The 23646-nt window shown below is 63.2% G+C and overlaps 2 protein-coding genes across 21 annotated transcripts in view; one reads left to right on the plus strand and one right to left on the minus strand.

Annotated features, from left to right (window-relative positions):
- ATPAF2 (ATP synthase mitochondrial F1 complex assembly factor 2) overlaps positions 1-11580 on the plus strand; it is a 23843-nt gene extending 12263 nt beyond the window's left edge. For 4 of the 14 annotated variants that reach the window (XM_021068019.2, XM_084986463.1, XM_084986464.1 and 1 more), the window contains 4 exons: positions 593-673; positions 2706-2818; positions 2989-3104; positions 4429-4794. In XM_021068019.2, coding sequence (XP_020923678.1) covers positions 593-673; positions 2706-2818; positions 2989-3104; positions 4429-4566 — 448 coding nt within the window. In that variant the 3' untranslated portion in view covers positions 4567-4794. Of the gene's footprint in view, positions 1-592; positions 674-2705; positions 2819-2988; positions 3105-4428; positions 4795-6335; positions 6683-7106; positions 8767-9076 lie in introns of those variants that run through there. The other 10 variants (XR_014822020.1, XR_014822024.1, XR_014822018.1 and 7 more) reach the window with 9 other exon arrangements.
- On the minus strand, positions 1716-23208 carry DRC3 (dynein regulatory complex subunit 3). 7 transcript variants are annotated; one of them, XM_084986419.1, is made up of 15 exons: positions 23006-23208; positions 22549-22646; positions 22054-22215; positions 20108-20224; positions 18100-18266; positions 17014-17163; positions 15082-15228; positions 13896-14015; positions 13386-13498; positions 12526-12700; positions 10588-10719; positions 9018-9088; positions 7604-7727; positions 5399-5530; positions 1716-5306 (listed from the first exon to the last, which is right to left on the minus strand). In XM_084986419.1, the coding sequence occupies exons 3-15, from the start codon at positions 22208-22210 to the stop codon at positions 5193-5195; spliced, it is 1719 nt and encodes a 572-aa protein (XP_084842545.1). In that variant the 5' UTR covers positions 22211-22215; positions 22549-22646; positions 23006-23208; the 3' UTR covers positions 1716-5192. The 7 variants fall into 7 exon arrangements, 5 of the variants coding, with proteins under 5 accessions (XP_084842545.1, XP_020923661.1, XP_084842548.1 ...); XM_021068002.2 differs by lacking the exon at positions 17014-17163; XM_021068001.2 differs by lacking the exon at positions 17014-17163 and having other exon boundaries at positions 4690-5327.
- Positions 23209-23646: the final 438 nt, after the last annotated feature.

The raw sequence follows: 23646 nt of genomic DNA on the forward strand, positions 1-23646 counted from the left end.
TCAGGAAAGCACTTTTCTGGGGAACGGTCCCGGCGCCCTGCTGGCACTGGAGGGTGGGAGTGCCTCCCTCTGCCCTGGAGGCCACCTCTCTGCCCCCTTCTACTCACGCCAGCCTGGCCTCCCCTGCACCCATGCAGGTTCCTATCCCGGGAGGCCTTGCCCGCGGCTCCCTCGGCTCACCCTGCCTCCCGTGGTGCAGCCTGGCATCAGGTGGCATCTGTAGCTGGGAGGCGGGTGGGCTCGTGAGGGGCGGGCAGCGCAGTCTGGCCAGGGCACTGCCTCTCAGAAGGGGAGGGTCAGCAGGGACGTGGGGTCGGAGCTCGGGGACCAGGGGCAGTGCCGCAGGCCTTGACCTGCAGGGAACTAGTGACATTCGGGGCAGCTTACGGCAGAAGCCCCAAGGGCTTGTGCACATGTGGCGCTGCTCTCCACACCTGTGCATCTCCAGTGAGGTCCCCGGTGAGCCCAGGCTACACCTGCAGAACCACTGCCCTGGGGGCAGACCTGGGGGCGGGGGCGGGGGCAGGTTTATGCTGCCACTGGATGAAGGTCATGCTTTTTTATGAACGGGGTACCCTTTGCACTGAATTAGCTACAGGGTGGAAGAGCCGGAGACGCTGGTGGAGCTGCAGAGGAACGAGTGGGACCCGGTGATCGCCTGGGCCGAGAGGAGGTGAGCCACTTGGCAGGCCCAGGGGACTTGGGGACAGGGCTGCGCCACCTTGGGGACAGGGCTGCGCCGTGCTTCTGCCGCTGTTGGCTGTGTGACCTTGGGCTGGTGACTGGATCTCTCTGAGCTTCCTTGTCGATGCGGGGGGCTCACAGCCCCTGCCTCCCAGGGTGTTGTCAGGAGTAACCACAGCACGCCTCCTTCCAGCACGTGGCGAACGCCCGCACCGCCAGCTGCCGTCCTGATCCTCGTCACAGCTGCTGCGCGCCTGAGTCACGGAGCAGCGTGTGTGACGTAGACACACAGAGAGGAGCCTGGCGGCGCGACCGACTGTGTAGGGTCTGGGGCTCATGCTGCCCCGGCTTTTTCCTCAGCAGGAGACGCTTTTTTTTTGGCTTTTTAAGGCTGCGGGTTTCCCCGACCAGGGGTCGAATCGGAGCTGTAACTGCCAGCCTACACCACAGCCACAGCAAGTCGGGATCCAAGCGGCAGCTGCAACCTACACCACAGCTCATAACAGCACCAGATCCTCAACCCACTGGGCAAGGCCAGGAATGGAACCTGCAGCCTCCCGGATGCGAGTCAGTTAACCCATGAGCCGTGATGGGAACTCCCCAGCAGGAGACTCTTGTGCCAGGCGGAAGAGCTTGTTGGTGTGGTGGCAAAGTTAACTCAGTTTCGCTTTGTTCCAGGGGTGGGGACAGGCCCCACCCTGTCTCTCTGCCACGGGGAGTGGTTCGCGGAGTGTTTCTGATCTGTACACACTTCCCGAGTGCCCACGACGTGTCAGTGCCCTTGGCTTTGTGGCAAGAGGTGGAGCCAGTGCGGCCAAGGATCAGAGAAAACCTGGCGCCAGACCCCTCGCCAGACCGTGAGGGCCTGACAGCAGCCACGAGCCTTTGCTGCGCTCTCAGCAGAGGGCTTTTTCTGGCACTTGAGATTTCTTATCCTTAGCAAGGAAAACATGGCCACTTCCTGTGTTCCTTTTGTGCTGTTAGAAATTTCAGGAAGAATGTTTCTGAACCAATGGAAAAAATCTATGATGTATGTAGAAAAATTATAAAAGTTGCTTTTATTCTGTTACATTTTTCTTGTTTTATAAAAGCGTGTTAGAGCATTCCTGAAACCAGTTCACATCCCAGACCAAAAGCCATGCCATGCATGTAGCAGAGGCCGAATAAATACATGAAAAAGTGATTGGCAGAGAACAGGTACACATACTTTTGTAAGGAAAATAATATTTAAAAGAAGTCATGGAGTTCCCATCATGGCTTAGCAGTTAAAAACCCAAGACTCGGATCCATGAGGACACGGGTTCGATCCCTGGCCTCACTCAGTGGGTTAAGGATCTGGCATTGCTGTGAGCTGTGGTGTAGGTCGCAGACGCAACTGGGATCCAGCATTGCTGTGGCTGTGGATTGTGCCGGCAGCTACAGCTCTGATTGGACCCCTAGCCTGGGAACGTTTATATGCCGTGGGTGAGGCCCTCAAAAGACCAAAAAAAAAGTTGTTTATGGTGCGTCTGCTATTGAGCACGAGTGCTGGGACCCAGGTTCCATCCCCAGCCGGGCACAGTGGGTAAGGATCCGGCATAGCCACAGCCGCAGCTTGGGTCCTGACTGTGGCTCAGATCTGATCCCTGGCCCAGCAACTCCATGTGCTTCAGCCTGGCCAAAAACGGAAAACAAAGTCCTTTATAGCTCCAAGGTGAAAAACTTTCTTAAAAGGTTAGGAAGCGGGTAGGCCAGGGTTCTGATGGGCGTTCGGGCAAAGGAGTGAGGTCCTTGGGCGGCTCGGCGTGAGCCCTGCTCCCTTGCGTGCCAGCCCTGTATCTTCCAGGGCCACGTCTCCTCCTCTGGCTTTGTTCTTGGGAGACAGGAAATTACTGGGTCAGGGGGCCACCGACTGCCAGGCCAGCTGCTCCCAGAATCCCCGACGGGGCCCTGGACCAGGTGTGCCGCAGGCCAGGACTTTGGGCCCAGGCGGGAGCCGGCCTCCCAGTGGGACAGGGACACGCGACGCCTCTTCCTTTCAGGTACGGCGTGGAGATCAGCTCCTCCACCAGCATCCTGGGGCCCAGCATCCCCGCCCGGACTCGAGAGGCACTGGTCAGCCACCTGGCGTCTTATAACATGTGGGCCCTACAAGGTACGTGGTGCTGGGGTCTTGGGGGTGGAGCAGACGCCCCTGGAGAAGTGTGGGGAAGCGTCCCACACACACCCCCCTCACTGGGGCTCAGGGACTCGCAGGGAGCGATGTGGTGACGCCCTCTGCAGGGTGAGGCGCCCCATGTCCTGACCTGGCCTGTGTCCCTGAAGGGATCGAGTTTGTGGTGACCCAGCTCAAGTCCATGGTGCTGACCTTGGGCCTGATCGACCTGTACCTGACGGTGGAGCGGGCCGTGCTGCTGTCGCGCCTGGAGGAGGAGTACCAGGTGGGTGCGAGACTTGGGTGCCCCCGTTCAGACGCACTGAAGCGCGTTGCAGTAAAGCTGCCCCACGCGCTTCCGAGCTCGCGTGGAAACCGAACTCCAGGGGCTGAGAAAGGCATTGTCCATCATGCACCATGGCAGGGAGCTCGGCCTCCCTCCTGGCCTCACCGCCTCCTCTCAGCACCTGGCCGCCTGGGGGCTCCTGTTTGCCTGCCTCACACAGGGGGAGCCGGAGGCCCCGCTCGCTCCCCATAAGTCGGTGGAGGCTGGCTTGGCGCCCCCTCTGCAATGGAGGAGGAATGTGGTCCCCTAAAATGACCAGGAGCCCCATCCGTGCTTGTGGAGGCTGAGCCTGGGTGCCGGCCGTGTGCACAGGGCCACCTGCAGGCTGGGCAGGTGGCTGCCATCGTCCCAGGTTTGGTTTTGTGGGCTCTGCTGCGCTGAGCTTGCAGTTTCTGACCCGGAATCTGGACGGCGTTGTCTGCGGTCCCCTCGTCCCCTCTCCAGCTTCCCAAGGCTAATTGCAGTTCCACATGGCCCCTAGCGGGGGGAAAACCCTTTCATGATGACAGTATTTCCCACGCTGGTCCCATCGTTTGCTCAGAGAAATGCCAGGGGAAGAAGCCGTTCCGTGTCGCGAGTGAGGCTGGGTGCTCCCCAGATGTCAGGGAGGTTGGTGGGAAGAGGGCGAGCTGGGGTCGACGACTGTGGGGCGGGGGGGGCGGTGTCGGGAACCCTGGCTCCTGTCCAGGCCCAGTTTTTGGCTGCGAGACCCAAGCCAGGCTTTCATTCTCTGAGCCTCAGGCTCCATCCCACAAAACACTTCTCTGAGAGTGTAAGGTGCTGCTCTGGGCCGCCCAGGATGCAGGCAAGGCAGATCCTGAGTTCCCTGTCCGGGCCTCTGAGTCCTAGGGAGAGTCTGCAGCCCTCAGCGTGCAGGCCCGAGGGGCCTCTGCAGGATCGGCTTCCCCAGGAGTCAGGGCCGAAGCGACGGCGTGGCCCTGGCTGGCTTATTTATCACACCCACTCGGTGGCCCGACTGGGGGAGGCAGTGCGTGAGTGAAGCAGCCCCCTGCAGGAGGGGCCGGCGTTCAGGGAGATGCACCTGCAGTGGGCGCCTGGCCCACCCAGCAGTGGGTCCCCCCGGTCCCCGCCCGCACCCGTGCCCCAGTGCAGTGCCGGCTTTGCCCACCTGCTGTGCCCGCCCAACCACCACTCCCCCGTGTCTCGTGTGTTGGGATGAGATCGGAGCCTCCACCCTCAGCCCAGCCATGAGGGAACGTAGCTCTGGCCCATCACCCAGCGGCCTGACCCGTCCTCCCCTCAGATGCAGAAGTGGGGCAGCATCGAGTGGGCCCACGACTATGAGCTGCGGGAGCTGCGGGCGCGCACGGCCGCGGGCGCCCTCTTCGTCCACCTCTGCTCCGAGAGCACGACGGTCAAGCACAAGCTCCTGCAGGGGTGAGGCTGCGAGCTCGAGAGACTCCTGTCCTTACACGTCAGTCCCCTGGAAGTGCTGGGGCCCAGAGTCCGCGCCCCTCGTCCCGCCTCCCCGCAGGGCTCACTGCGCAGCCCTCAGCCCCAAGGCTTTTCTTTTTTCTTGGTTTTTAATCAAACGATCTTTCCAACGTGAGTCCTTCTTGGTCCAACCTGCTTGTGTCCCCAGTCTTAGCAAAAATGATGAACCCTGGAAGTAGGCAGTCTTCCTTGTTTCTGGGTGAAAAGCCTAAGCGAGGCCGCCTGACCTGCACGTGTCCTGTTCAGGGAGCCCTGAGGCCCTCCCCGCACGGCCGCCTTGCAGGCCCCGAGGGCGGGCGGGAAGCAGGGTCCATCTGCAAGCTTCAGGCGCAGAGGCTCTTGGAACCGCACCCCCGCCCGTGCTCGGGGGGGGGGGACGCTGGGAGCGGCACCAGTGGTGGGGGTGGGGGGGGATGTGACAGCCTCCCCCAGGGCGGCGGCGGCGGCGGCGGCGGCGGCCTGGCAGTCCCCCTCAGCAGACACCCACTGCTCGACGGGGGCACGGAGGCGGGGAGAGGTGCCGCAGAGGCCTTTATTCTTCTCTCCGTCTGGAGAGGGCGCGGGGCCGCCGCCCTAGTCCAGGAGCTCGGCGCACTCCAGGGCGTCCAGCTCCCTCTGCGCGTGGTCCGCGTACTGGCTGATCTCCTTCACGCGCTTGCGGTTCCTCGCGATCTCGTCCCTGTGGATCTGCGGCGAGGCCGCGGGTCCCTGACCTCGCAGTCCCCCCCCCCCCGCCCGCCCGCCCCGCCCCCAGGTGCACCTCGCGGGTGGTCACTCACTTGGTCCAGCAGGTGTGTGCACCAGGCGTGGACCTTGGTCACCAGCTCGTCCTCCCGACTGTCGATCTTGAGGAGGTGGACGTCGTGCGACGCCCCGACCGCATTGACCAGCGTGTCTTTGTCGACAAAGAGCTGGGGAGGAGCGGGACAGGGCGCGAGAGTCGGTCTGGCTTCCGCTGCCCGGGTCAGAGGCCGCCAGAGCCAGAGGGAAAGGGGCCCCCACCAGGGGAAGTGGCGCCCACCCTGCGTTCCCACTTCCTCTGGCTCATTTCTGGTGCCCACGCCAGGAGAGGGCCCAGGGGGACCTCCCCGAGGTTCTCAAGCCCGACACGCCTGAGACCCGCCCACTTGGTGGGCCGCATGAGGCTGGTCGAGGGACTGAGGCTGCTCTGAGGATGGAGGGCCCCCAAACGGATGGAGTCACCCCTGTCAGACCTGGGCCCCCTTGGGCTCCTGCCTTCTTGCTCCCCCCGAGTCCTACACCGCGTGGGACACTGCGGGGAGCGACCCCCCGCCAGGCCTGGCCGGTCCAGGTGTGTTCATGTGCTGTGCACAGGCCACTTGCCCCGACAGCCCAGAGTCCAGAGCAGGGAGCGCTGCCGGAGCCTTTGCCAGCGGCCGCTTCCGCTTTGCGGGGAGGGGACAGCGAAGCACCTGCCAGCTTACACCTGCAGGAGGGCGGGGCAGAGGTGCAGGCGGGCTTGCTGGAGTGGCCACCCTAACAGTCTCCAAAATACGGGCGGTGGATCTCGAGGGTTAGTTTCTCCGCCGGCAGAGTACTCCGTGCTTGGCTGCACCTGGGCGAGCCACACCCCCCCAGGACCCTTCCGATGTGATGTTCTTGGCTCAAAGCGTTTTTCCAGAGAAGGTTCTGGGAATTCACGTGGAAAACAGGCTTTCAACCTCGTCTCACAGTTGCCCACTTTCCTGGCCACAGACTTCTTTCCAGGGGAAGGCCTGTCTGCACTGCGCTCGGAGGCCAGGCATGCTGGCCGGCACAGCCCACGGGAGGAGCAGCGGGTGACCTGGCTGCTGGCCCAGTCCCGCTCTGTCACTCGAGTGCACCCTCCTGGACCCGCAGGTCTCCTGTTGCCCGGACCCCGTGTTGCAGCTAGTGGATGTTGAGGGCACCTGGGGAGCGAGGCTGGCTGTGCGCCTTGGTCCCCCGAACCCTCCCAGGGCACCGCAGGACTCGAGAGGGCAGGAGTGCCCGGGTTTGAAGCCAGGTCCTCAAGCAGCATCGTCTCTGAGGCCCCCTCCCCAGCGTCCTGTTTGCAGACCAGAGTGTGTAACAGAGCTACCCCCCAAGGGTCCTTTGGGAGTTAACTTGTCCGCACGAGCCCCAGAGAGTGGGCTTCTGTTGCTAGCCCCAGCCAGCCAGCAGCCCGAGTGTCCCAGGGCCACACAAACAGGCATCAGGTGGCGCAGGGCAGAGCCGTCCTGGCAGGGGGAGGTGGCCCCTTTGTGTGTGACCCAGACCCGGGAGCAGAGTCCCAAAGAACTCGTGGCCCGTGGACCGTCCGTTGGGGGCTCCAGCATGGCTCTTGGGGGCTGCCCGGCATGATGACACTTGCCGGTGTCTGGCGGACACAGTGTCTGCTGGTGTTTGGGAAGGAAGGAGGTGACACGGGGGCCCCTGACCACGTGAGTCTGCCAGGAGCTCAGATACTGGGCGTGCGTGGTGGTGAGACGTGTCCTTGGCTTCCAGGGTTGCCCAGGCAAGTCACTGACGACAGCGTGGACCCGTGCCAGGGCCCTGGCAGGGATAACCGGCCTGCGATGGAGACGGTGGGCGTCTCCACGGAGCTGACAGGGAGCTGAGGTCTGAGCGAGGAGGGCCACACACAGGCGGCCTGGGGACAAGTGCGCCTGGGGGACGGCAGCTAAGAGAAAGCCCCAAGGGCGGGTTGTGCACAAGCCCACGATGGCCGGGTTTGGCCTTTCAGAGGGTCTGGGGCCGCTGCCTGGAGGGCGGGAAGGCCAGTGGTGCCGCCAGGGGCGGTGGGGCTTGACCCATTGGCCCTGGGGGTGTCAGTGGCGAAGGAAGGAAAGGGGCGCCCTTCCCAGAGCATGGCACACCTGCTGCTGGACCTCAGCGCAGGAGACCCGGGGCCTGAGCGCTCCTCCCTGGGGTGCTGGGCCAGAGACCCCAGCAGTGCTTCTGACCGCTGAGTGCCGCCGCCCCCCGCTCGCCCCCGCGCTCACCGCCCGCACGTCGTCGGGCAGGTCCTCGTCCAGCTCGCCCTTGACCGTCTTCTCCAGGGTGTTGATGGCGGCCTCCAGGAGCTTCTCGTGGTGGTGGTTCTCCAGGTCCCGGCACTGAGCCATCGTGCGGCGCGAGTTAAGCCGGGGCGGGACGAGCAGCCCCCCCACCCCCCGGGCAGGGCCCTCCCTTTGGCCCCGGGTCCCGCTCGTCCCTCGTCTCCATCCCCACCGCCTCCCTCCGCTCCAGCCCCTTCTAACGCAGCTCCAGAGCTCCCGCCGGGTCGGAACCGAGAGGCCTCTTGGAAGGCACCTGTCCTGCAGGCCTTTGCACAGGCCGCCTCCCGGGCCGGGAAGGTCCTCCCCAGCTTCCCAGCCGGCCCTGCGGCCCACCCTGAGGCCTCAGTTGGTGGAGGCTGCCTCCAGAGCTCTGCGCCCCCGCAGGACCTCGGACCCAGGAGGACAGGACGGGGTGACTTCTGGGGTGAACCTCTGAGCCCCAAATGTCCGCTCCTAACCTAACCTTTCTCCTGACCATCTCATCACGGATGAGCAGGCAGCCTCCTCGGCACCGAGGCCGCCCCGCCCCGAGGGCGTGCGCAGGGCGGGGTGTCCCGGAGTGAGGCCTCCTGGTGAGGTCAGGACCTGGGCTGTGAGCAGCAGCCTGCCAGGCAGCCCCCGATGGGGGGCCTTCCAAACTCTAACCAGGCGCCACTGTGCCGGGGGGTCAGAGAACATCCCTGGAACATTCCAGGTGGTTGCCAGGTTTCTATCCTTTGAAGGTGGGCTTTTCTCCTCAGTGGAAAAACGGGAGGTTTTACACTCTAATCTCAAAGCTGCAGATTCCCACTAAATAGGGTCCTGTTTAGTCTCATGTTGGTGGAGAAAGAGACCTTTTTGTTTTTTTGGCTTCTTAGGGCCGCCCCCTCGGCATATGGAGGTTCCCAGGCTAGGGGTCCACCACAGCCACCGCAACGCAGGATCTGAGCCGTGTCTGCGGCCTACACCACAGCTCACGGCAACGCCGGATCCTTCACCCGCTGAGCGAGGCCAGGGATTGAACCGTCAACCTCATGGGTCCTAGTCGGATTTGTTTCCGCTGCGCCACGACGGGGCCCCCGAGACAGACATCTTTCTGTAAACCAAACGCGGCGTTGGCATTTCCGGTAAGAGTGGAAGTCTGATTACAAGAGCGCTGATTTTTAACTATCCCTGCAACGCGTCTGGGGCACTGGTGGCAATGGGAGGGGCAGGCATGTGACCCCACAGTTGCCACCTGGGAGGGAACCCCACTTCTTTTGGTTAAAAAGGCAGGTCCCTGCACCCAGCCCCCTAGAGGCCAGGAGCGCTGGCGCAGGCCAGGTGACCCCCAGCACGGGCCGCACGCCCCCCACGGAAGGTCCTCAGGAAAGGATATAGGCTTTGGACGTTTTCAACGAACAGTCCCACCAGGTCGGCGATGTTCCTTTCAAATAGGCTTATGGTCTCCTGAAAACGACAAGGAGGCCGCCACCGCGCTCGTTTAGGCTTGGACGCCCCGGGCTGCGCGCCGGCTGAAGGCGCTCCTTAGGCTGGAGCGGCGCCTCCGACCGACCGCGGACCTTCCCGGGCGGCGCCATGCCGCGACCCTGCCCGCTCTCCCTCCCAGCCGCTCCCCAGCAGCCACTCGGAGGTTCGTGGCCTTCTCCGGGCCTCTGCCCCAGCCCTGGCTGGCCCCTCAGCATGCGCACGCAGCCACCACCTTCCTTCGGGCTCCTCCGTGGCACCTGCCTCCACTTCCAAAGAAGCAGGGAGGGAGTCGCTAAGAGCCAGGCTGCCTGCCAGCTCCACCACGCTGTGTAACCCTGGGGCTTTAACTCCCCGGCGCCGCCTCTACTTCCCCATCTGTGAAGTGGGCTTCCTCTGCATAGTGACACATCTCATGAGATGGCAGTGACGCGTCAGTGGGTTTCTTCTCACCGAATGCCTTGCGGGGTGTCTGGCAGAGAGGAAACCCTGGCCACTGTGCCTCTTACCCAGGTTTCTCGCTCTCAGGGCACCTGCCTGCAGGCCTCTCGGCCCCACCCCCACCCCCGGGGCCTCCCCGCACCGCTGCGCCCCACTGCTCTGCAAGGCACCCGGCCTCGCCCAGGTGCCAAGGTGAGAGCTGCTCCCTGTGAGCCAGAGGGACGGGCCATGCCTCTGACCTGCCGCAGGGCAGTGGCATGGGAGTCTGAGGCTGCAGGCTGAGCCAATTAAACGTTTTCGAACGTGTGAACTCTTGCAATGAACAAAAGCAGGGTCACTGTAAAGCCCGACTCCGCCCTGGAGCTTCGGGTCTCTGGGACCCGGCTGCGACGCCAGCGCGCAGGTTCTGGAGAATCCGGGGACAGTGAAAAGGGGCTCCCCCTGCTCGAAGGTTGCAAGCCACTGCCTGAGCCCCCACCCCTGCCAGTGCTCGCGGTTGCTTTCTGCAGCGCTGGAGCCTGCTGGCGGGTGGGGGTGGGACAAGCACCCCCGCTGCGGTGGGGCACCTCTCCTGTGTGACACGACACTTGACAAGTGAGGCCCTGGTGAGACGCTGTCTCCCGCCAGCGCAGCTTGCACCAAGGTCCCTGTCATCTGTGCCCTTCAGCCCCGGCCCCCACAGCCTCATAAACGCACGGGTCCACCTGGCTGCCCAGGACCTTAGGAAGCTAAACCACAGGCTCCTCGCATGGCCCTGAGATGCCGCGACTGCAGGCTGTGCCGCTGGAGCCTTGGTTTCCTCCCAGGGTGGGGGGAGCGCAGCACCTGGACGGCTCCTGGGCTCTGCTCGCGTTAGGATTCGCGTTAAGAAGTTCCTTCGGACGGGTCAGCGTTCCAGAGGAACGAGTGCTGCACGAGGACCCCTCATAACCGCAACGAAAAGCAGTAGAAGAAGAGAAGGCCCCCGTCGCCACCACGCCACGTCACTGGGACGCCTCCCTCCGGCAGGGGCGAGGCGCTCCCGGGAAGGCCCCGCTCACCTCCAGCTGCTCCGCCAGCTGCATCTCCAGCATCATGAGCGAGTTGAACAGCTCGGCGACGCGCTCTCTGCACGCCACTAGCCTCGTCTCCAAGGTGGTCAGTTCAGACGCGTCCCGGATGGCACTCAGGCTCTGGAAACAAAGCCTGTGCTTTAGGAACCCAGCGCTGAGCGTGGCCGTAGTTACCAAGACGGGAGGCGGCCCTGTGGCTCGTGGGGAGGAACGTGGAGCCCGGGGCCGCGCCGCCCGACCCCGGCCGAGGCTGTCAGGGCAGGGCCTCTGCCAGCTGCTGCGTCCTTAGCTCACGGGGGAGGAGCAGTGGCCTCAGAGTCACAAGGACTCTGTGGCTCTCCCTGGGTCACCGTGCCACCTTCGGGCTCTGAACCTCGTCTTCTCAGGTCCAGGCTCACAAGGCCTGGGGGTGAGGCGGCGTCTGTGAGGTCCCGGCTCCCACAGGGGCTCGGCTCCCAGCGCTGCCAGACTCTGATAAGAAGCCCTTGGAGTTCCCACTGTTGGCACAATGGGACTGGCAGCGTCTCTGCAGGGTCAGGACGCAGGTTCAGTCCCCAGCCTGGCAGAGTGGGCAAAGGATCTGGTGTAGGTTGCAGCTGTGGTTCAGGCCTGATTCCTGGCCTGGGAAATGCATGTACCACAGGGCAGCCGAAAACACAGGGACCCGCAGCAGGAACGCACGCAGGCCGAGCCTGTGGGAGCCGGCTGGGCCCGCACACGCCCCACAAAGGAGCAGAGGCAGGTCTGTCGGCAAGGCGGGCGCTCGTGAGCTGCAGAGCACGTGCATCCCAGCCTGCACCCAGTGCCAGCCCGTCTCTAGCGACGGACGCAATGCCCTCAGAGTCACGGGCGTGACTGGGGTCACGGCTGCCTCGTCTGGAGAAGACCAGCCCCCTCACTGGCTCAACCTGACCCGCAGACACTCCCGCCAGGGCCCAGACGAAAGGTAAAAATAAAGCCACAAAAGCACGTGAGGACAAAGTGGGGGACCTTTCCTAAACGACCCGAGTGCAAAAGCCCTTTCTACCCGTCCCCAGGAGAAGAGGTCGGCAATTCTGCTACATAAAATGTTTTAAAATTGTGAGTATCAAAAGCACCATAGACAAAATGACAAACTGGGAAAATATTTGCTCCCCGGGTAGTTCCCGTCGTGGCGCAGTGGTTAACGAATCCGACTGGGAACCATGAGGTTGTGGGTTCAGTCCCTGCCCTTGCTCAGCGGGTTAAGGATCCGGCATTGCCGTGAGCTGTGGTGTAGGTTGCAGACGTGGTTCGGATCCCGCGTTGCTGTGGCTCTGGCGTAGGCCGGCGGCTACAGCTCTGATTGGACCCCTAGCCTGGGATCCTCCATAGGCCGCAGGAGCGGCCCAAAGAAATAGCAAAAAGACAAAAAAAAAAAAAAATTTGCTCCCCGAACATTTCACTGACAGAGCTAATGCCTCACTCTATAAAGAGCCTACAAAGAAAATTCTTTCTGCTCTTTTGGGGGCGGGGCACACCCACGGCATATGGAAGTTCCCAGGCCGGGGATCCAAGCTGAGCTGCAGCTTCAACCTTCACCATGGCTATGGCAACGCCAGATCCTTAACCCACTGTGCAGGGCCGGGGATCAAACCCACACCTCTGTAGAGAAAACACTGGATCCTTAACTGCTGTGCCACAGTGGGAACTCTGTAAATTTTTTTTTAATAGAGATACAGAGATAGAAACCAAAAACCAAATGGAAAAATGGGTAAGGGCCTGTTACAAGGGCAAAGAGTTTACAGAGTAAGAGATATAAATGGAGCTCCCTGGTGGCTCATTGGGTTAAGGACCTGGCATTATTGCTGCTATGGCTGGAAACAGGGACAACAACCATGGGTCAGGGGTCGTCAGAGGTGGCGGGTGGGCACCTAGAGCAGGAAAGGGGGGGAGGGCGGGGCCCACCAGCAGGTGTGTCTCCTCAAACTTGGTGATCCTTTGCCTGCCCTGCTCCTGGTTCTCCTGGATGGCCTCCTGGACACACTGGCTGAAGGTGTCCAGCTCCGCCTTGCGCTTCTCCTGCTGCTTCAGGCCGCACTCAAATAGGTTCAGGCAGATGATGACGAACTTGTCCCTGTAGGTGAGCGGCCGTTAAGGAGGCTGGCAGTGGCTGGGGTGCGGCAGCTGGGGAGGGGCGTGGAGCTGGGGGCCTGGGGGATTCGGGAAGGAGTTCTGCCTGGAGGGGGAGGCGCAGAGGAGAGTCTCTGGGGGACCTGAGGGGGCGGCAGGGGGCCAGCCAGGGAGCTGGGCAGCCTGCACCTGGGCCTCCGAGCTGCTGATGTCCAGGCCGCAGTGGACACAGAGGCTGCGGAGGTCACCTCGCTGCTCTGGGCTGGGGTCAGGAGGGCAGCAGAGGGCGGGGTGGGGGATGCGAGCCCCCTCACCCCGATGTTTGCGGGGCATTTGTTTGAGAGCAAGTCTCTGCCTCACGGTCACCCTCCTCACCGCCTCTGCTCAGCGCTCAGCCCATCCTGCATCCCTCACTCAGCGTTTAAGCTGCGATGACAAAGGCCCAGGCTCAGCCCGTGACCCCTCACTGTGCGACCTGCACAAGGCCCATCTCCAAGCTTAGCTTCCCCAGCGACAAAGTGGGATCCAGAAGGACCCCCGTCCATTGGCAAGGGACAGACTGAGATACCGGGTGCAGAGCCCCGGACGTGCTGCAGTGCCTCAGCTCTGGTCCTCGCTGCCCTGAGGCCTGCAGAGTGGAAGGGGTCTCCCCAGGACACCCGGGCCCTGTGGGGTGGCTGTGGATGGAAGGATATGTCTCCAGGAGCTCGCCCACGCCGGGCAGGCAGGCCAGCTTGCTGCCCTCCACGTCCTCAGCATACATGCTCTCAAAGAGGAAGGGGCCGTTCAGATTCTCCACGAAGGCAGCCTGCGGGCAGAGACACAGCGGGGCTCCTGGGCACGGTGCCCAGCGCCCAGGAAGGCAGGGCGCTGATGGACATGCACAGGGCCTGGTGCGGGCGGAGGACCGGAGGCTGAAGACAGAAGGGTGCCCGCTCCGTCTGGCTGGAGGGCCTGCCAGGGCGTGGAGGGGCAGGGCTGCTCTGTGGGACTGTTTCTGCAGAGTCCTGGCCCTCGTGCGGCCGCGGGACCTGGGGCTGCGGGGGCGGGGACAGGACAGCCCGACGGCCCTGCTGTGACCTACTGTGACGGCCCCCGCAGACCAGGCGGCCCTGGGCACCAGCTGTCTTCAACCAGGAGACAGGCTTGGGGGCCTGGGCCCTGCGGACCTTCGCGAACTGGCCTCCTGGCCGGGGCAGGCGCACCTTGTGCTCCTCCAGCTCCTCCCGCCGGGCCTGCTCATCTTCCTGCTGGGCCTGAAGCAGGTTCTCGCGGTGCTTCAGCTCGTCGAGGCTGTACTGGTGCTTCGCCTCCGCCAGCTCCTTCTGTGGGAGGAGCAGGAAGGGGCATCAGGGCACGGCCTTCTGCCACTGCTCCAGTCTGGCGGCACGGGCGTCCTTCCTCGCCAGCCTCCCCAGTGCCTGAGTCTGCGGCCGCGGACAGGAGGGATCCGCCGGGCAGCCTGCGGGCGGGGCCCTCAGAGGGATGCCCCCGGGGAGGGAGGGGCGGTGGGTGCCCCAGCCGCAGGCCTGCACCCCATCCCCCACCAGCACTGGGGGCTGCGGGGGCCCCAGCGGCCTTCGCTGCGCTAAGGCTTCCGCTGCAAGCCCCGCCCTCCGTTCCCACGGCCCCGCCTCTCCCAGGACCACGGCCCCGCCCCCTCTGCTCCCAACACCAGCACCTGCTGAAACCTGCAGGGTCCTTCAAGGGCCTCTGCCGGCAGCAGGCCAAGACCTGAACCCCAGCACCGTCCTCCTGCCTGTCCCCAGCCTCTCCCCACACAAAGCCCCCCCAAGCTCACAGCCCCGCCTATTCTGAGTGCTTTGCTGGGACTGACCACTCGGCCTCAGGGCCAGGCTTCAGGCAGAACCCAGGGCCTCAACCTAAAAGTGGCCTGTTAGAAACAGGGGGAGCCCACAGCCTGCCCCCAGCCCTCGCCGGCCTTGCCTGGGCCTGGCTGCCTGGTGGCCTGAGCCTGGCGGCGTTAGCAGGTGAGGGACAGGCAGCCACGCGGATGAGGGAGTGTCAGGGGAGCTGCTTTGCGGAACTCTGCTCCTTAAACCTTTTCCTTGGTGCTAATCTTGGTGCTTCCAGACAGAGCCTCTGAGTCAGAAGGAGGCAGACTGCTGTCTGCCTTCTGGAAACTTCCGAGGACCAAGGAGAGAATGCTTGGGGAGGGGCCGGGAAGCTGCAGTGTCAGGCCCTGCACGGTTTTATGATGAGCAAGCATCAAGCCTTTCAAAGTATCGTCCAAACGAGAAAACCCAGACCTGAGAGACTTGGGGTTCAAAATCCGATTCTCGTAACGGCTCTGGGACCAGAGCCACTGCGCTCCTTTCAAGACGCCCGGGGGCCCACGCAGGGCCGGGAGACCCGGAGGGAGACACTCGCCGTGTGGTCGTCGATGCGCCGGAAGTCCAGGTACACGAGGTCCGGGAGGTAGGCACACACGAACATCTTGTAGTCGTCCTGCTCGGCCACGGGGTTCCCGGCGAGGCTGAGCGTCCGCAGGTCCTTGAATCGCCGCAGGTAGATGACCTGGGAGAAGAGGAAGAAAGGCCTGTGTCCTGCCCACGCTGCCAGCTCCGCGAGCAGGGACGGGATGGGGGCCCAGGCCACAGGCATTGGAAGGACTCCGAGGAGGTGGGGAAAGCTGCTTGACAGCTGTGGGTTGCAGTCTCCTCATCTGCAACATGGGAATGGGAACGAGGTGTGTAGGTGGAGGGAGGCCAGATGCCACACGCCGTGAGGAGCACTGGCAATAGTGGGCCTGGCTATTCTCACCACTGCCAGATGCAGAACGGGCGGCATATTCCAACCAGTAAGTGCTGAGGGCTTTTCTAACCATACGCCTAGACCTAACCCTAGGCCTAATCCTAACACTAAGCCCAAAACTGACTTTAAACCTAGGCCTAACCTAAGCCTAGGCCTAACCCTAGCCCTAAGCCTGACCCTGACCCTGACCCTGACCCTAGCTTTAAGCCTAACCCTGGCCCTGGCCCTAACCCGAAGCCCAAAGCTCTTACAGTAAATGGAGCCTCACTCATAGGTATGCTGGACCAGCTGGATGGCAGCTGGCGGGCTGTCCACTAACTTTATTCTCCCTCTGCTCTGTCTTTGGTAAAGTCAACAAACAAGTCATCACGTAAGCCAGCACTTCATCGACAGCAGCTACTGCGCTGTGCGGAAGAAGAAAGAAACCCAGCTGCTTTTAGGAAGGAATTTGTTTTTTTTTGTTTGTTTTTGTCTTTTTGGGGCTGCACTCATGGCGTATGGTAGTCCCCAGGATAGAGGCTGAATCAGAGCTGCAGCTGCCGGCCTACAACACAGCTCACAGCAACACCGGATCCTTAGCCCACTGAGTGAGGCCAGGGATCGAACCCACATCGTCATGGACCCCAGTCGGGTTCGTTACTGCTGAGCCATGATGGGAACTCCTTTTGTCATGAGTTTATTCATTCAACAAATATCCTCAAGCACCTGCCAGGCTTCAGACCTATTCTAAACCTTGGGGACACAGTGGGAGCAAAGCCCTCAAAGCAGGAGCTGACATTCTAGGGGCAGGGAACAAGTAGAGGAGTTCCCACTGTGGCCTGATGGGATCATCGGCATCAGTGGAACCCAGGGACACAGGTTCGATCCCTGGCCTGGCACAGTGGGTTAATGACCCCGTGTTGCCTCAGCTGTGGTGTAGGTCACAGCGGCAGCTCAGATCCGATCTCTGCCCCGGACCTCCATATGCCTCAGGATGGCCCAAAAAGAAAAAGTAAGAGAGTTCCCGCTGTGGCACAGTGGGTTAAGAACCTGACTCCAGCGGCCTGAGGCACTGTGGAGGTGTGGGTTTGGTCCCTGGCCCAGCACCGTGGACTAAAGGAGCTGGTATTGCTGCAGCTGTAGCTCACATTCAACCCCCGGTCCAGGAACTTCCACAGGCTGCACCTGGCCATTAAAAAAAAAGTTAAAAAGTCGTCATTACTGTTTGGCGGAAATACTTTTAAGAGCTCAAGGGGGTGGGGGCGGGGGGGGCAAAACCAGTAGAAGCCAAGGCCCCAAGGCAAGAAAGAGTGGGCCCTGTACCAGACCCCAGCGAGGCCAGGAGGCTGCAGCGTGCTGGGGAGGGGCTGCCTAGATCTTGAGGCCGGAGTGTTGACAAGGCAGCGTCGATTCACCTGTGACCTCGGGGCTGCAGGCGGGAGTGTGAATTTTGTTCGGGGAAGGGGAGCCAGTGGAGCTTTAAGTGTATGTGGGGTGGGGAGTTAGGATCTGACTTAGTTTTTAACGAATCCAACAAGTATCCACGGGGACGTGGGTTCGATCCCTGACCTCGTTCAGTGGGTGAAGGATCTGGCGTTGCCCTGAGCTGTGGCATAGGTCACAGATGTGGCTTGGATCCCTCATGGCTGTGGCTGTGGTGTAGGCTGGCAGCTGTAGCTCCGATTGGACCCCTAGCTTCCATAGGCTGCAGGTGCGGCCCTGAAAAAAAAATCACCCAAGAGAGAAAGGCTGGGTACCAGCGTGTCGTGGGTGGGTGAGCGGGACCGGCCTTCTCAGAACTGCTGCTGGGTTCATACCCGGTCCCACTTCTACAGATGGCGGTTTGGCAAAATACATCAAAGGGTCAAAGCCCATGTGCCCTCAGACCCAGCAGCTCCGCCTCCAGGCACCTGTCCAGGTGCAAAGTCGGCCGTGGTCAAGGACGTCCCATGTGGCCTGCGTGTGACAGCAGGAGGCGAGAAACAACTGGAGTGTCCACCTGCGGGGGCTGGAAAAAGCCGTCCCACCCAGCAGGGGAGGGCTGATGTCGGGCAGAGCGGAAGGAGCCGTTGTCCCCAAGCTGCTCAGCCCCCCTTCCTCAGTGCCGCCCACACCCTCTACTCCGGCCTCAGCTGCCGCTGTGACGCACCGAGGCTGCATCGCCCACCTCAGCCTGCTCTCTGCCCGCTCGACAGCCCAGCCCCGAGCCAGGGTGGGAGGGGTGAATGCCTCGGGGGCAGGGCTGGGGGGGAAGCCGCATCTGGACTGTGGCCCCACCACGCACGGCGCCATCTCAGTGACCCCTGCAGGCTGGCTCCTGCTGTCCCGGGCTCAGCCAGTTTCCTGAGGTCGCCGCGTGGCTCCCAGGGCCTTGCCCCCGCCCGGGGGTGGGGTGTTGAGCCTCTCCGCTCCGCAGGCAAAGCAGAACCCCACCTCGCTCGCCTGAGGGGCCCTCACCTCCGCAGGTGCTTGTGGAGTGAGTGGGGGGGGCAGGGCAGGGCAGGGCAGGGCCCCGCAGGAGAGGCCCACACGGGCACTGAGACGGGCCCCCGCGGGCTTCGAGGGCGTCTCCGCGTCCTCAGCGCTGGGGGTCCGCGTTTCTAGGCAAAGGGAAGGGTCTGGAGGCCCGCCCACCCGCCCGGCGCCCAGGCTCACGTTGGTCAGGTTCGCGATCCGGTTGTTGCCCAGCGACAGCACCTGCAGCCTGACCAGGGCGTCCAGCGAGTCCACCTTGGAGATGCGGTTGTTGAACAGGCTCAGGTCCTCCAGGTTCTCCAGCGAGTCCAGCCCCTCGATGGCCTCGATGTTGTTGAAGGACAGGTCTGGAGGACGAGGGCCGCGGGGCCCGGGCCTGGTTCAGGGCGACTGTCCCGAAACAGACCCGCGGCCTCTCCGGCTCGGCTGCCCACCCTCCTGACCGGGGACAGAGGCTCGCGGCTCTACGGCCCCCGATCTGGGATGGAAGACGCAGGTCAGGACGCGCGTCTTGGGGTGGGGTCCCCGCCAGCCCGCGGGGGTGTGGGAACTCGGTTCTCCCACGTCTAAGTCTGGCTGCCTCGCTGGGGACCGTCACCTCTGACGGTTGAGACAGAGAACCGTCCCCACCTCACCAGGCTGTCCCAGGGCGTTTCGTGGTTTAATCGTCACAGCACAGGTGCTGGCACTTGTGCTCAGGGGTGACAAGGCAAGATTCAAAGGGGCTGGTGGCAAAATGCCCGGGAGCGAGAGCTCGGAAAGAAAGCGAGGCTAGCGGCTCCCATCGTGGCGCAGCAGCGATGAACCTGGCCAGGAACCATGAGGACGCAGGTTTGATCCCTGGCCTCGCCCAGTGGGTTAAGGATGCGGCGTTGCCGTGAGCTGTGGAGCAGGTCGAAGATGCGGCTTGGATCCCGCATGGCTGTGGCTGTGGTGGAGGCAGGCGGCTACAGCTCTGAGTGGACCCCTAGCCTGGGAGCCTCCATATGCTGGGGGTGCAGCCCTAAAACAAACAAACAAAAAAACACAAAAAAACCTGATGTTCCAGAGGCTGAAGTAACTAGTACAAAATGGGTCAGGACGCTGGCAGAGCTGGGATCCGGCAGAGCTGGTCCACCAGCACCACGCGGGCCGCTTCCTGTCCTGTTCTGCAGCCACAGGCAGCCGTTTAGCAGTGGGGGTGGGCGGGGCAGACCTGATACGCCGCGTTCCCCGAGATTTCTGGGGTGTAAGTCTACCACTGCCGATTTCAAGCTACCGGCAGGACGTCCCCGAGTGTGAAGTGGGGTGGGATGTGGCCATCAGCTTTTGGGGGCCAGTTCTGGCGACTCCAGCTCATCCTCAGCGGTGGAACAGCAGATGGGGCCCCCAGCAGGGCCTGTGCGGGCAGGTGGGGGCTGTGCAGAACCTCGAACCCCCTCTCCTCACCCCTCCCCTGCACCCCAGGGACCCAGCTCTTCCTGGTGGTGGTTCCATCCCTGGTGACTAGCGCTTGGCTGGACAAAGGTGGCCTTCCGATTCTGAGGGGTAGCCTGACCTCTTACCAGAACCTTCCCCGGGACTCTCTCATCCCCGTGCCACAAGCCACGGAACCCGGGGTGCTAGCGGGGGCGTGGGTCGGGCCCAGGCGGCCCCTCCCTCTCGTCCTCCATCTGCTGCACGGACAGATGTCTCCTGCCCGTGCAGGTCACCCAGGCCGGGAGCAGCGTTACAGGTGCTGGGCTGCCGGGAGGGGCCGTCTGGGGCCAGAGACCGGGCCTAGCGGCCCGGAGACCTGGCTCTAGCTTGTTTCTGCTGCCCGTCCTCTCGGCCCCCACACCCGAACCAGCGGCGTGATCCTGCCTGCGGGGTTGCTGTGGGCTGGCAGCCGGCAGCACATGCAGCTAAGCGTGTTCTGCCAAGTGGGAGGGGCCCAGGCCCGGGCTGCCCGTGCGGGAGGGCGGGATGGAGGCGCGTGGCTCTGGGGTCAGACAGGCTTGGGTCTGGGTCCCAGCGCTGCTGTGCCTTGGCCGCGGCGCTCTGGGCAAGTGCCTGGGCCTCTGGGAGCCTCCCCGGATGGCCACCCGGGCTCAGGACGGCCCCGGCCAGCCCTGCCCCCACCAGCCATGACGGTGCCTCCCTGGGCCAGCACGTGGGCGCCGTTGGGCAGGGCCCTGGCGCCTCGGAGTCAGACGGGGGCCTCGCTCACCCAGCCAGACCAGGCGCGTGAGGCGCTCCAGGCCCTCGATCTTCTCGATGACGTTGTTATCCAGCTGCAGCTTCCGCAGGTTCTCGAAGGGCCAGAGGTTGTCTATGCGGAGAATGTCTGAAACGAGGACGGCCTGGGCTGCTCCCAGCCTGTGCGAGGGTTGGGATGCAGTGCCAGCGTCCCGGGGGCTGGATGACCGGCGGTGACCATGGGGGAGACCAGGACCCCGCCCCCAGAGCTCGGTGTCCCGAGGAGGGCTGCTGCCCCGGGGCCCCTGAGGACTGGCAGGGGCCGAGGGTGGGTGGGGTGCAGGGCGGAGGTGCGCAGCCCCCAGGGCAGGGACGCGCTGCACTGGCCCTCGGATGGCCTGGGCTCAAGACCCAGGGCACAGGCAGCCCCCCACTCTGTCCTCAGGTGACAAACAAGAGCAAAGCTGCAGGGATGGCCAGTCACCTGGGGTGGCCGTCGGGAGGGTGCTTCGGCTGTGTGGACAGAAACGCTTCATGTCCATGCCCTCCGACCCTGTCTCTACTTGCAGTCTGTGGGCAGAGACACGCTGGGCCGGTGCAGGCCCAAGAGGGCGGAAAGACGGGCCTGTGCCCCGGCACGGGCTGAAGGGCCTGACCCGCAGCTGCCCCATCCCCTGGCTCCTGAGACGGGCAGAGCTCGGTCCCCGTCACAGCCACCAAGAGCTCCGAGCAAAGCTCAGTGTGACAGGCACACACTGTGGGTGCAAGATTCTAGAGGCGGGGCCTCGTCCCCAGGATTCCTAGAAGCCACAGAGCGCTGCTGTTCACGCCGCTTTTTCCTGTCTGCTTTTGTGAGCACTTCCAGAACTTAGCGAGTTAGAACGTGCTCATTAAAAGAATGTCCTTGGACCCATCTCCACGGGGCTGTTACCATCGCCCCCTATTCTCTGCTTAACTATCACCTCCTGGGTGAGGCCCCTGACCCGACCCGTACGGAGCCCCGCGCACTGCGCCCTCCGCTCCTCCAAGCGCACCAGCTCCGGACACACCACTGGACTTCTTAGGTTTGTGTGTCCCCCTCCCTTGAAGGTGAGCTCCCCGGAGACGGGGTTTTTTTATCTTTTTTGTTCCCAGTTGAGTCCCTGGTGCCCAGAGCAGCCCCCGGCCTAGAAGAGGCACGTGGTACACAGTGGGGGGGGGGGAGGGGCAGCGGGAGGCGGTCTAAAGCCCCCCTGACACCCACCCTGCCACCCCTTGAAGCCTGCTGCTCTGGGCAGCCCAAGGGCTTCGTGAGGCTGGGCCCGGCCTGCCTGGCGCAGCACCCCGGCCTCGGGTATGTCTCGGTAGCCCCCTGTTATCGACTGATGAGCGCAGGCCAGCGTGGAGGCCGGGGCAGAGCAGAGACAAGAATCACTGTGCCCTCTGCCGAGGCCCGCCAGCACCGGGCTGGGGGGGTCGCAGGGCCCGTGCCTACCTCTCCTGCCCCCTGTGCCACCTCACTGGCTCCCCGAGTGAGGCCGGCAGCAGGCTTGTTGTCTCACCTTGTCCCCCAACTCGTGCGGGAGACAGGGCCTGCCGTCACCCGGGCTCGCAGATGGGACACAGGATCTGCCAGGTTGCAGGCACGTCTCCCACCAGGCTGCCCTGGCTCCTGCGGGCCCTGCCCTCCTGTTTCGGGCCCTTCCTCTGAAGCTTCTCCCCAGCGCGGCACCCCTCCCTGCCTTCCTGACCACGCGGGCCCACCTTCCTAAGCTCCCCGCCCTTGGGAACTTGCCCAAGTGGTCCACGAGTGGGAGAGTGGGAGAATGTCCCCTTTCCTGCTCGTATTCAGAGTCGGGGGGCTCTGGGTGCTCAAGAGCTAAGGGCACCCAGCGCTTTACAGCCCCTGGTGCTGGTCCTGCGCCTCCTGCCCCGGCAGGACCACGGACTGGGCAGGAACTTGGGGCTGCCCGGCGCCCGCCCCGCCAGGATACGCACTCTGGAAGTCCAGCTGCAGGGACAGGACGTCCTTGAAGAGGACGCCCTCCTGCTTGGCCAGCTGCCCAGCCTCCTCCTGGGGGCCCTGCTCCCCCACGGCCTGCTTGAGCATGTGGTCGTCGATCACCCTGGGCTCCACGTCCCCCAGGCGGCTCATCCTCCCTGGAAAACACCATGTCTCTTCCCCAGGCTGCTTCCCGGCCTCCCTTGGCGGTCGGGCTGGGGTCCTTTCACAGCGCCCTGGGGCGTCATGGTGGCCACGGACACTCTGAGGTCGGTCCCCTCCCACCCTTGGCTGCCGCACCTGGGCTGCTCCAGGGCCCCACGGGCACCCAGCCTGCCTGGCACCCACCAGCAAGGCTGCACCTCTTGGCCCCACAACCACGGTTGTGACCTCGCCACGGCCCTGGTGCCCACAGTGTTCTGTGTAGCCTCTGCAGCTCAGCTGCGGGGAGTTTATAATCTACCACCCATCAAGGGTCCTTGGTGACTTGCCTGACAATAGTGTCGTTGTAGGTGGGGGAAGTCGCAGAGAGTTTTACCCCACTGTCACCACAGTCGCCTCCTCACAGAGAACCAGATCCAGAATTGTCCTGCAAAACAATTGTCCAACTGGACCTGAAAAATAGAGCCCCTATTGGCCATGAATCAGAAAGAGAAAACGCACCATTTACCCTATGTCACTGGGTGCCAGTGCACACTTGGTGTTAAATGACAGGCCAGCTCCAGGAGCCATGAGAGAGGGGAGCCCTAAAGCCCTAATTTCCCAGAAAGGGAAACTGAGGCTGGGGAAGGGACAGACATGGACTCGGCATCCACATCCAAAGCCACAAGTCTTCACCAAGAGGAAGATTAGGTCTAACTAAGCAAGAGGAACAAGTTAGCGGCAGTGGAGAGGTGGGAGCGAGGGTCCGTGATGCCCTCTTGAAGAGGTATCGCTAGGCCAGGGTACCTCTCTCTGGGTTGGAGGCCTGTGTGTATTTGGGGCCTGTGCCCAGAGGGAACGTTTCCCCAGGTCCTTTTCCACCGAGGCCGGGAGGAGGCTGCCAGGGGGCCTGGGCCCTCCTCCAGGTGGGGCGGCCGGCGGGCTCCTCCGGGAAAAGGTCAGGTCCTCCCGCAGCCTTTGAGTTTCAGCCCCAGATTCTCAGCTTCTGCGCAGTTCCCGGCGGGCTCCTTTCCTCAGCGACCGGTTGCTAGGGGAACCAGGAGCCGCACTCCGTTGCTAGGGAGAGTCTGGGGCTAGACATCCTGGGTGAAAGTTGACGGCCACGTGATCACATTTCTGGGCGGGGAAAGCCTCCCGGCACCAATCCGCTGTAGAGAAAACAAATACTTGTCCAATCAGCGGTTTCTACGGGCGGGGAACTTGGTATCCCCGCCCCCTACCTACGTGACTGACTCGTCTTTTGCCCAATAACAGTAAGGACTCCTTCGATTGACCAATATACAGGTGAATCAACATACACAGACTTTCGTTCGGAGGCGGGCCAGGGGAGGTGACGGAGATTCCTGTGACCTAGCTCGCGACCCCGCCCAATCGGACGCGGCAGGGTGGGCGGGGATTCGCTGAGGGAGGTGTAGGGGCCAATCGGA

This window comes from Sus scrofa, chromosome 12 (genome assembly GCF_054392235.1).
Source record: "Sus scrofa isolate SSC_HxYL_T2T_F1_AM1 chromosome 12, Sscrofa_HxYL_maternal_Yorkshire_Landrace_v2.0, whole genome shotgun sequence".
Taxonomy (NCBI): Eukaryota; Metazoa; Chordata; class Mammalia; order Artiodactyla; family Suidae; genus Sus; species Sus scrofa.

What these genes read in the sequence shown, in the direction of transcription:
- DRC3 (XM_084986419.1), bottom strand. Translation starts at nt 22,210, where the DNA reads ATGAGCCGCCTGGGGGACGTGGAGCCCAGGGTGATCGACGACCACATG. An exon ending in CACGCGCCTGGTCTGGCTGG is followed by an intron (nt 18,267 to 20,107) that starts GTGAGCGAGGCC and finishes CTCGTCCTCCAG; the next exon opens with ACCTGTCCTTCAACAACATC. An exon ending in AGGAGCTGGAGGAGCACAAG is followed by an intron (nt 13,499 to 13,895) that starts GTGCGCCTGCCC and finishes CTCTGCCCGCAG; the next exon opens with GCTGCCTTCGTGGAGAATCT.